Raw genomic sequence first — 13465 nt, 5'->3', positions numbered from 1 at the left:
AATCGTAACTGGATAGTGTTTTATTGATATTGACACTAAAAACGTATATCGGATAGCATGTGATGACATTATGGTGATGAATTCATCACAACAACGTTCCAACATCTTATGACATTTCTTTTTGTGCATGTATTATTATAAATAAAATTGAGAATGGAAATGGGGAATGCGTCAAAGAGACAACAACCCGACCACAGAACAGACAACAGCAGAAGGTCGCCAACAGGTCTTCAATGCAGCGAGAAATTCCCGGACCCGGAGGCGTCCTTCAGCTGGCCCCTGAACAAATGTATATACTAGTTCAGTGATAATGAACGCCATACTAAACTCCAAATATATAGTTCTAATGAAAACAGCTACATACTAGTTTATTATAAAATTGGACGGGTGAACAAGCTTCAAGAAATTTGAAAATGGGGAAAAATACAAACTATTTTAAAATACAGAAAACTCGAAGAACTTGCAATATCACGAAATATTGGAATGAGCGAAGAGGCAATTTTAAAGGAAGTTATGATATATGGCAATAATTGTAAGACTATACGCGCCATTTAGGTAAGGCTATAAAATCCTTTTATTTTGCCACACTTTTTCATTAAAAAAAATAAGAAATCCTACATCAATTATTTGTTTTCAATGATTGCTCGTGTTATCAAATTAAACCTGTCGCATTCTGAATCATGTTTATGAATCTAAGCATTTTTCTTACATTATATATGGAGTCGTGTCGAATGTCAATTGCTTTCCCAACACAAAACACGTTCCTTCTGGAAAATATTCATTATCTCAACAACAAAGAAGTAGTTTATTTGTGTATATTTTTCAAAAGTTACTATAACCTATTTCCACTTCAATAATATTGCGGTTTCTGTATCCCGACTAATTATTCCGATACAGTGAGCTAAATTTCAGTAGGATTGATAAATCATGATCAGAATTCTTTGTAGTTTTATTCATTTTCTTTGAACAGCAAGTCATGTTATTGTTTTTTACCAAGAAAAATTTATTGCCATTTATTTTCAGGATTCTTAAATAAAAAAAACATTAACAAGAGACTCAATTGTTTATAGTTGTCAATAAACAATCATACTTCATCTACAAGCTAATCTCCTAATATGATATTGTTTGTTTGTATTTTTTCAATTTAGATATTTAACCAATTTAACCATATACTTTATTTTTATTTGTAGCAGTAAATCGTGTCATTAAATCTCCGCATCTGTCCTACTGGATACAGAAATAAAAATTAAAATGTATTGTTATGTTTTTGACTGGTTTTTAATCGGATTTCCAAAGGAAAATCAGTTATTGATTATTGGATGACCGGCGGTTGGGCAACTGGTAAACGATGTCCGTGCATTTACACGTGAACCGTTCAACCAAAGTTTTTCAAGTTTGAATATGTTATAACTGATGACAAAATGGAGGTCAGGTTGGAAATTGATGATTTTTCACGTTCACTGTTCGGGAGTTATGATTCTTGAAAGATATAAAAATGGTCTTTCCAGTCGAGTCTAATCAAAGTATCTAAATATTGAGGATAGTCACTTTTACCGTTAAGGAGTTATGTTCCTTGTGATATTATAAAAATGCTGGGACACTGATGAATGTTGAAAAAAATTACGGTTTGCTGTCGCTTTGACAGCCATTTCGTTTTCTGTGGAAATTATTCATTGATATATAATGGACATGCATAGGTTTGCAAGAAGATGTTTTTCTGGTTTTTAGTTTCCGTGGAAACTGGTCAGACTAATGGATCAAAATGCATTGTTTCCAAGAGAAATATTTGATTCCTCCGGAAACTAGTCAGAGCTAATAGATTATTATGTATTGTTTCTCAAGGTCTTCTTCAGCGGGAAAAAGTAAAATCACAAGAACTTATTATTGGTATTGTAACAACTTTTATCATCATAATAAACTCCGTCAATCTGTACATTTGATAGAGACAATGACACTGACGAAGTCTAAATCCTTAAACCTAAATGATTGCCAATACGATTTCATAAAATTCTCTTCATATATTTCAATCATAATATAAGGATTTTGCGCAAATCTTACGACTTTTATATATACAAAAATATAGAGATAGAGACTTATACTTATACAATCGTTGTAAAAAAAATAATATCTAAATATTATACAATGCTTAGCTCATCACTCTTTTGTTTTATGTTATTTAAGCCAAATTTCCCTTTAAATGTCATATTATTGCTATAAAGAAATCGGGACAGATCCCTCTAATGACGCAAGTTTGTCACAGTCAAATTGTATCACGAAGGCGAGTTTTACATTCTTATTTTCAGAAAAGCCTTTCTTCTGAAGCTTTAATAATTAATTAACATTTCACACGAAGAGCATCTAATAGCCCTCATGGTTTTAACCGCATTCGTCTGCAGAAATTCATGTCTATTTTTATATAAACGTATCATTAACACTTCAACAATCATAACTATATTAAATCCTTATATGCTAGTTATTTCATATAAACGTGACATTCAACAAGATTTTACACTTCCAAATTGATTAACAGATAAATGGTTGTCTATCAATAAATAAATTTGAAAATAATATTTATTATAGCAGACAGTAGACACTTGTCTTGGAAGCAAGTACACGTACACGTTTTTATATTAACGAAGTATGATATTTGAAAGCTTTTTTTAAAATACGTAGTAATCAATCGAAGGTTGTTCTATATTCGGTTGTGTTGAAGACATTCTGACATTTATTGCCTTAAAGATCAGTATAATTTATAAGAAAAAAATATTCGAAACAACGGTTGGAGTAGATTGAAGTTATGTCATATATCTTCCAAAAACCGAACTACTGCTAATCTTGAAATTACTACGTGATTTTTATCGATGCACCTAGGTAAGTATTGAAATAAGAATCATAAGCTCTCCAAAAGAATGTCAATATTACATTGTAATTGCAATATTCTGTTGCCCATACCCAATAACTACCACATATTTCATTCGATCATAATTATAACAAAACTGATAGATTTTTTTAAAATGTGTAAGCAGGCATGTTTTACTTCAAATAACAGGTGACTGTGCGTAGGTTTTCTTATTTCAATTAATTGGCTTGTAGTGGAGTTATGTTCCCTTGAAATAACAGGGCTTATCTGAAATTACCATGCATTGTAAATATATATTAAGGTAGCACAATACAAAGATTTTTCATCCTCAATCAGACATCTTTAAACTGGTGTAATTCCACTCATCTTTCTTTAAATTTTATAAATGAGGTACCAAAAGAAAGAAGAAAGATTAATCTTTCAAATTGGGATAATTTCATTATGACATAATTATTACATAATTAATTATTATGTAATTAGTTGCTATATTGTGATGTCCACACTTGAATGAATTTAGCTTCTTTGTTCTTTATAGCATCCCAAAATATTTTATATATTCTTGTACAACACAGTTTGAACTCCAAAACTGTGTCTCAGATTTTTCCTATTGTATTTCATTTTCTCATAAATCTTCAATGAAGTTTGCAACTTCAATTCATAAGAGACCACTAAATTCAATTGGGTATACAATTTGTTCTATTGGTGTTTTTGGAAATCTGAGACACAGTTTTGGAGGTCAAGCTGTGTTGTACAAGAATATATAAAATATTTTGGGATGCTATGAAGAACAAAGAAGCTAAATTCATTCAAGTGTGGACATCACAATATAGCAACTAATTACATAATAATTAATTATGTAATAATTATGTCATAATGAAATTATCACAATTTGAAAGATTAATCTTTCTTCTTTCTTTTGGTACCTCATTTATAAAATATAAAGAAGGATGAAATGAATTACATCAGTTTAAAGTTGTCTGATTGGGAGTGACAAAATCTTTGTATTGTGCTACCTTAAACTGTATTTTGTGTGTGCTTCATAAAGGCTTTTAAACAAAAATGTCTTCGAGATGGTGACTTTTGTATAGTAAATTATTGAAATATGTCTGTTTTGTGTTAAAATTATGATATCAAGGTTTAAAACTACATATAAATTTCCCATTACAGATAGTCGGTAAGATAAGTTCTTACACAGTGTGCTAGTAACCTTACTATATAAACTTGGTTAGTAAATTACTTATCGAGCTCAGGCTTTGTTCACTCTCTCCTCCTTTGTTATCTACTGATCCCGTATGTTACAAAAATAAGGAGATGTGGTATAATTGCAAATGATAAATATCCAGTTCAAATGAGGAAGATTATAAGCTATTATGAGCAACAGTACGCGTGTTGCCTTCAACAATGAGTAAAACTTATAACGTATAGCCGGCTATAAAAGGCCCGACATACAAAGTAAGAAACCATTTAATTAAGCAAACTAACGACCTACCTTTACCCTTTCCGAGGTCAGTGGTGTCACAGCACAACAAAGAACCAACTATAAAAATCAGTTAAAAATTATTAACTCATCAGATCGATACAAGGAAAAACATCAAACAAAAATTTTGAGACACTAGCATACTATGTTACCAAAAGATATATTAAATAAACGTTCATACCTCAACTTAAAGAGGTGGTATAAAACAATTTACGAAAAATAAATACCAGACATGAACCATCGGAATCCACTGAACTACATGTACAGCAATGCACAGGTTCCTGAATAAGGATATCCAGATAAAAAAGGTGGTGGGGTTAAACATATTTGTGAGCACTCAACCTTTACCCTTTCCGAGGTACAAAGAAAAACATCAAATGACATGATAAGACACTAGCATACTACATTTTTGTATGTTACTAAAGATATATTAGATAAACGTTCAAAACTCAAACAAAAGAGGTGGTGATTTAAACTTCCCAAAATTTTCAAAAAATTAAAAAGATACTTCACGAAAAGTAATGGAGGTTCGGTAACCTCTTTCTACTTATTAGCAATACAATATGGAATATTATTCCTATACCACTTATGGAACGAAAGCCTTCAGCAATACAATTGACTAATTATGTACGGCTTCGACTTTTTAAACATTGCAGCTCAGTAAACTGAATAGTTGAAAGCAGTATAGTGCGAAAACATTGTTAAAAACCTCTTCAGATGGTCTCCGGAGGATAATTGCCAGCTGATACTCAATCAGACCAACTATCTTTCATTTTATATTATGAAATAAATGCGCCGTTGCAGTTTAAATATTTATCTCGGAAGCGGTGACATATCTCGCATGCTTGGGATGCATTGAATTTAGATTGTTGTGAAACTATGCCTGCCTGTGAAGAATGTTAAATACACAACCACGTTCGAAGAAATAAGACTAAAATTATTAAATACCTGTTTGTTTTTAGTTTCCAGGCTCTCCATACATGCATAGTCATAACAATAATCTTATTGATTGACGTCCATTTTGATGTGCAGGGTGTAAAAATACACAAACACAGTCAATTTGGTAACAACGGCATACATAATTATTATGATCTGAATTAACTGTTATACAAGTGAAAGACATTATTAAGAAAGTTTTTATCTATAACTTTCCTTCACAAAGGCCTGTACAAAAACAGAAATGTCAATTGCTCCCAAGATGGATCGTTTGAAAAAGATTTTCACGAATCTAGGTATAAAAGTAGACACATATATTGTTTTTAATTTACCTTGAATTTAAGTACAAATGTACAATTGGGTTTCCTCTATTTAACATTAAATACATCATGTAGCGACCATATATCTGCTGAATGCAAGATCAGATATTTTATCATTATCATATATCTTCTTTTTTCTTTTTATAATTAAAACCATGCCAAAAGATGTAACAGATGACAAAGTTATACCATATATCTGCTGAATGCAAGATCAGATATTTATCATTATCATATATCTTCTTTTTTCTTTTTATAATTAAAACCATGCCAAAAGATGTAACAGATGACAAAGATATACCATATATCTGCTGAATGCAAGATCAGATATTTATCACTATCATATATCTTCTTTTTTTCTTTTTATAATTAAAACCATGCTAAAAGATGTAACAGACGACAAAGATATCACAAATATAGTATTGACTTATTCAATTGTTCTGGTAGAATCATGTGAAATGTCTATATTGCAATACTGCAGAACCGCTTAAATGCTTTTTTAAATAATGAGTGAAAGCATATTTAATTCATGTTCTAAAGGGTTCAACATTCCATAGAATATGAAATACTTATTTATCAATGATCTAACGTGAACGTCTATTATCTAGTAGTATTACGATACGCATATATTTTTTTATAATGAGAATTCAACTGGATAAATATCGTGCTTCCGAAGGAAGTGGTTTTATGGATTATTTTTTTTTTACCATAAACGCTCAAACCAAACCATTAAAATGACAATGATGTAGGAGAACTTAACAAAAAAGTAATATTTCCAACTGGAACAAAAACATGTTTTTTTAAATCATCAATAGATGATAAACTGTTTTACACAAAAAAAAACAATTAAAAAAAGTTGCAACTTTTTTTTACTCCTACATAAAATAAGAAGTATCATCATCATAGATACCAGCATTAAAATCGTATGCTTTAGAGGCGCGTTTCTAATTCAAAAGACTCACTATTGACAATCGATTCAAAGAGTTAAAAACAAAGTTGAAAGTTGAAACAAACGAGGACCTAAAATTTCGAAGATTTTGTCAAATACAGCTCGTATTATTCTATTCTGATGTAGAAAATCATTATTACTTTTTAAAAGATGTAAACGGTCAATAGGAAGTAACAAATAGACTGAATTATTTGATAAATAAACCAATTTCATGAACATATGCCAGAGGGACATTCAAACTCGTAAATCTAAAATTAACTGACAACGCCATGGCTAAAAATGAAACAGACAAACCATAGTACACATGACACAACATAGAAAACTAAAGAATGAGCAACAAGAACCCCACCAAAAACTGGGGGTGATCTCAGGTGCAATTGAGCAATAGAAAAAGAAAACAAATAAAGCTTTCAAACTTGGGTACATTTCAATCAAAACTATTTAAAAAATGACTCCAAATTTTATTTCGGTTTATAAGAATGAAGTGACAGACTTCTTGATATGCAATATATTGTTTCTGTCGTATTCATAATCGTACGTATAGAGCTTCAATAACCGTTAACACATTCATGCTACGGTTTATTTCAGTCAAAACTATTTCAAAATTGCCCCAAATTCAGTTCGGTTTGTAAGAAGTAAGTAAAAAAACTTCTTGATTTGCAATACATTTACCGCATGTTGTGGTGTCCATTGTTATGTATTCTAATTTCATCGCTTTTTGTTTTTCAGCATCACTGACCTGTTCTTATATGACAAGCATAGGAACGTCTGGATTATCGGCAATCACCGTAGATCAAATAAACAATTTGGACCACACTGAATTTACAGACTGTATTGATATATTGGGAGCATTAACGGATTACAGTACTGACCAGATAGACGCTCTAGTAACTGTTGGAAAACGTAGCACTGTAAGTTATTTATATAAGGATAAAACACATTTTGTGGAATTCATCGATGTCTAGACTGAACCAACTGACTCAGAAAATTCGTTTACACATTCACAAACCCCTATAACTGTGTGTAGTGTTAGTTGTATAGATTATCGTTGAGGCATCTCAACGAGATTGATTTTCTCGTTTGAGCCGCGGGACGGCAAAAGTGAGAAAAGCAATCGAGTTGAGATGATCAATGATAATCTGTTTATCGCTATTTTACCTATGACGACGTTTTTATTGTTGACAACTTGTACGTGCACCAATGGTTTCTAGCGATAATTTTTCATATCACTCGACTCCGCTGAGAAAGGAAATTTAAATATCAGTCGACAAGATCAAAGGAAAGTTCGTAAAATAGCGATAATTAGTATTATAGCATATTTTCTGTAACTATGTTTTGTGTGGTATATCAAATTTAAAATTAAGCAGGCATAGTAACCCTCGTGATTTGTCTGTCTTTTTTACCATTGTGTTGGCTTTCCTCTCTGACTTATGGTTTGGATGATCAAATTGCTATCTTTCTTTTTTATTTCTATACTCTATCTATAAAATTGTTTCAAACAATTTTAAACGCTTTGCCTCCACTTTATCTCTTGTTCGTTTTATATAAATGACAATGAAATTATACGGTTTACTTACGAACTTTTAATACAGAAATATGACCTGTGCACCAGTATTTTTATAAATACTTTCATAATCATTTATTCTCCAAGATTAAGCAAGATTGTCGTGTATGTAACCTTACATTAAACAATGTATGATATCTGTTTATTATCTAATACACTTTTGTGTTAAGAGGCCAGCTGACGAACGCCTCTGGGTGCGCGATTTACTTACTGTATTGAAGACCCATTGGTGACCTTCGGTTGTTTCAGCTCTTCCGTCGGGTTGTTGTCTCTTTGACACATTCCCAATTTCCATTCTCAATTTGATTTTAGGTTTGGGGACATCCAACAACATGGACTGCAACCACTGTTTATAGTGCATGAGTTATTGTTTAGGGATTAACCGTTTCAGAAATAGGTACCTTGGCACTTGATTTAGATGCCGTCAGTAAACTTGGAGAATATGATGGATGGAGAGATGCTCAGGTAAATCTTTTTTTTTTTACTTTTAACTTGGAAACCAGATAGTCGGAAATAAATTTCCATACGCATTCTAAAAGCTTCTTGAATACCAATTATCGCCTGCATTAAATACCAAAAGATTTTGAAAGCTTCATAGGGCTGTAAACCAAAAGAAACTACATTAATTTAGCAAAACTATGATATAGTGCTTTGTTAAAAAATTACTGGAATATTACTCAAAATAAACGAATTCAATTAAAAAATGAGATGTGGTACTAAAGCCAATAAGACAACTTTATACCAGAAACCAAAGGACGTTGATATTAAAAAAAAATGGTCACCGTACGGCCATTTTAAAATACAAAAACATGAGCCGTATAGAAAGTTATTTAAAACCATAGCAGAACAAACTGTAAAACCATTTAAACGGAACACAAGCATCCTGATTTATGTTGAAACTATAAGCGAAAAACACTTATGACATACATCATCCGCAGAATGAAATAATACAATATCTGAAATGCAATTGTTAAAGACATTACACAACAACGCAAACCAATAAAGACAGGATAGTATTGATGTTATTATGTAAAATGTAGAAAAAAAATCAAAGTACTATTTCTTGTTCAGCTAGTTGTGAAGATGCTTGGTAAAATATCTATGAAGCTTGTGGGATAATCCTTGTAACTTGGTGTATGAAATAACCAATTACTTCAAATCTAATAGATTTAAAAGAAAACGCGTGGATGATTTGGAAAAAAATTACCGATTATCATATGTTAGAGCGATTTATTTTTGAAATTATTTAAATATAGAAATCTAACAATTTTTTTAAGCATTTCTATCTTTTTCTACAGAAAAACGCATTATTTGAAAGATGGCTGACTTTGGAAAAATCTGATGATGCTAGCACAATAACATCGAGTGAATTGCGATCATGTACAGCAAATGATATAATAATTGTAAAAAAAAATATATTGTATTTCGCCTCCAGTACAAATTGATGTTTCTAAAAACAACATTATCGAAGTATTCACAGAATATTTAGTAGTTAAAGTATGATGTAATGCCTATTGTACACAACAAACTTTAGAAATGACAAATCAAACTACTGTTTGACCAAACAAATAACTAATTTGACATAACACAGAGATGCCGTGTCAGGAAATAAAGGCATCTGCATATAACATAAAGAAGGAATGACAGGACGTAAAGACAAAGCGACAAAACACATTACATATTTACACTAGAAGACAGTTCCGGCGTTCCATACTGCTGCACTTGAACTACCCGTCGAGTTGCTTAGACCAGTATTATCATAGTATGATACAATCTTTGGCCTGGGTCTAGACAATATCGCATCACGTAAAATTAATTAGAAATAGGCAGCTGTGGTTTCAGCCTCAATTCAAGTCACAACGTGTAAAAAGTAAAAAAAATATAGGTCAAAGTACGACCTTCAACAGAGCTTACACTAAACATCAAGCTATAAAGGGCCAAAATATTGACAAGTGTTAAACAATTCCAACAGGTAAACCAACGTTCTTATCTATAAAAAAACGACAAACTTGTATGAACCACATCCACAAACGACAACCACTGAACAACATATTCCTGACTTAGGACAGGTGCAAACAAATGCATGTAAATAACTTTAATATTGTGTTCTAATATAATTAAAAACAATGTACAATCACAAAATATATTTATTTTACTCTTTTTCACATTTTAACATTACAATATGTGTTCCTTGTTTAAGTACATTCGAATAAATAAACACTTAGTCTAAACAATATTATGTTTCTAAAGTTGTTAACTTTTCAGTTACTACTTCATAGAAGTATAAATATACGGTTCACAAACATTGTATTTTTTTTAAACATTGATTGATTTATTAGGATAAAACAAAATATCAACAATTCATATTTATTTGAGCAAGAGTCTCAATGGAGTCTGTATGTCAAGTGGACCTTTGGTTTTTGTTTTTGTGCTTGGTAGCGATTAGCCCTTTCAATCTGATTTTTATAGGTCATACTTAGTTTGTGTTGTTGCAGTCTGTTACCTTTTTTTGTCTCATAGTTTCAAGTTTTACACCGGTGGTAAAAGCAAAATAAAAACTGAAGAAACTGTCCTCAAAATACACACAACAAATGCAGTATTCAACTACGACTAAGCACCCATACCACGAGGTATCATGCAAAAAGTAAAATAAGAAAAATAGGCAAAATCGAAAAAAAATGAAAGACGGAAAGTCCCTACTCAAATAGCAAAATCAAAATCTTCACCACATCAAACGAATCGTCCTGATCATAACAGCTGTCATGTTCCTTACTGTGTATAGGCATTTTAGAAATGGTGGATTAAACCTGGATTAAAGCTCTTAAAGATTGTTAACCAGACAACTAACGCAATAATTTAAGACAAAATAACATTACAGCATCTAAGTTTTAAAAGTCAACGACGACAACTGAAGACAGTATCTAAGATGCAACACAGTTTCTGAAGATATGTATACTGCTGTATATATGATATATATAAGAGAAGGAATTTTACGTTAAGATATCTGAGCTATCTTTATCAAGGGATGGTCAATATAGGTAAAGTTGATCTCCTATGAATATGGTTATTCTTTATTTGTTTATGTATATGTATTAATAAATGCATGTCCTTCAGATGTTTAAGTTTAGAGCGCCTTGGCCACACAAAATTATTAAGTATCGTTTCTCTTTTCAACCTATCCTAATTGAAATGCTTAAAGCAGTTGGTACTGTGTATACAAATCGTTTATATATTTTTCTCTCGATTTCATTTGTTCGAATTTGTATTGTTCGAACATCGCATCATGCACATTTGTGCTTAAACCTTAAAACAACAAGTTATAAATTGCATGCGTCTGAAGCGCTTTCCTGAATTTACATTTATCAAGAACGGTCCAAGCTGAATATTTGAAAGTCAGAGATGTAGTAGAAGCGACACTGCTGAATAGCTATCTGACTGAAATTGGCTGAAACAAAATTGGTATATCAATCAAAGTTCAACTTTTCATGAAGGAGTTGAAACCTAAGTTTCTTTAACCATGTTAACCTTTCTAAATTTATAAAAAAAAACATAAAAAAAGATTGCTATTAATCTTGTGTCAGTACAGAAGTGCCTGGTTACATTGCAATTAAAAATGGAACAAGACTTCATGTAAATTGCAGTCTTTTAGCTCTAAGCCATCTTTTTTCAATACTTAAAATTATATTTTAAGCTTTCAAATTACCTGCAAAATTATAGTAACAATTCTTAATACATTTTATAGCTTCTAAAATAACAATTATCTAATGTATGATGACATATTTACATAATACTAGATGAAATAAAAACAACATATAAATAGGAATACTATTTCTTAATACAATTGTCATGCGATTGTCAGTATCACATTTGCTTTTTAATTTAATATTATCCGTTTCATGCTTCACTTTCAGGAAGGAATTCTTTTTTCTTCAGATGTAGATCTCTGTTCGAAGGTCCGTCCTCAGATGGTGCGGGAGCAACAGAATTAATTTTGGTTGCTCTTGATTTCATAGTATTGTTCCATGTCATCTCTTGCTGATCAACCTTAATACCTAATAGTATCTTCAGAGTTGCCCGAAATCTTGTTGCAGATGAAGACGATACATATAAGAAAAAGTTGACGGCGAAATTCAACTGGTAAAAGAAAAAGAAAAATGCTCTCGCCCATTTTAACTTTATTTTTGTCGACATGAAGTAAATATAGTCTGGGTTTGATGGAAGAACCTTCTGAGTATTATTCCATATAAGTTCCGTGGATTGAATTAATCCAAGAGGTAGGACGAGCACAACATATGCAGATGAAACAAGTAACAGAAGTTTCGTTGCTTTTTCGTCAGACTTTGACATTGACTGTGTTGTCATTTGCGCTCTCTTCTTTTTGTTCCTTCGTATTTCCAGAAGAATTAATGTATTTAGTGTTACTATTGTTAGAGTTGGAAACCATGTGTTGAAAGCTACGTAGAAATATATTATCTCTACAAATATAGCTCTTCTCGTTTTACAGGCTGCATATCCAAATACAGAATCCCCTTCAAATCCAGAAACTGCAATTTTGTGCATTGAGAAGACAAGAACTCCTAGGGATACGCCAATTATCACGTAAATTGCACGTCTTGGTGTCACCAGTTGCTTTCCTTTGAGTGGGAATTTAATCATGATAAACCTTTCGATTGTAAACGAAACAATGATCCAGATCGATAGTAGATTAAACACCTCTACTATAACGCCATGGAATTTACAGAGATCTTCATGGTCCTGGAAATCTTTGTTGATATGTTTGTTCTGGCCTCGGAGTACTCCAATCATAAAGTTCATAGTCAAAGCAAGACAATCATATATGGCAAGAGCGGAGAGATACAAATTCATTGTTGATTTTCGCATGTGCTTCCTGGTCAAGACCAATAGAGAGGTAAGATTGAATAATAAACCGAGTACAATTATAAAAGCTGTACCATATGACAGAAGACCACGAACCAAGGTCACGAAAGGATATATCTCCACCCAGAATACTCTCAGTTCGCAAGGCCATGCTTGTTTGTCAATCTCGGTAGCATTGGTAATCCCTTCTATCACTTCAAAACCATATTGACAATCTGTATCATTCATTTTACTTGGAATCCTGAAAAAAAAACCATATACATTAAAAAGTGTGAATGGAATGTTGTAACAACTCTAATTTTTCATAAAAGTGAAAGAGGAAAATATCTTTCATTTGAGAAACAATGTTGTTCTTTTGTTGACGTCATTTTCTGTAAACGTTTTGGTGAATTTGAAAGTTGAGTTTTTTAGGTATACATTTGTAGAAGTGTATAAATTGTCCTTTCCTGAAAAAAAGATACTTTTTTTTTACAGTTGTTTATTC

General features: G+C 31.7%; 1 protein-coding gene across 1 annotated transcript; it reads right to left on the bottom strand.

The window, feature by feature from the left end:
- Window positions 1-11668: 11668 nt before the first annotated feature.
- LOC139490373 (G-protein coupled receptor 35-like) lies at window positions 11669-13215 on the bottom strand. The gene has a single exon (XM_071277188.1). It carries the CDS (start codon window positions 13207-13209, stop codon window positions 11998-12000), a length of 1212 nt encoding a protein of 403 aa, XP_071133289.1. The 5' UTR covers window positions 13210-13215; the 3' UTR covers window positions 11669-11997.
- Between the last annotated feature and the right edge of the window lie 250 nt (window positions 13216-13465).

The sequence above is a fragment of the Mytilus edulis genome, chromosome 9 (assembly GCF_963676685.1).
Source record: "Mytilus edulis chromosome 9, xbMytEdul2.2, whole genome shotgun sequence".
NCBI lineage: Eukaryota > Metazoa > Mollusca > Bivalvia > Mytilida > Mytilidae > Mytilus > Mytilus edulis.
The sequence above is the reverse complement of the archived record's forward strand: the minus strand, read 5'-3'. Positions and strand labels throughout refer to the sequence as shown.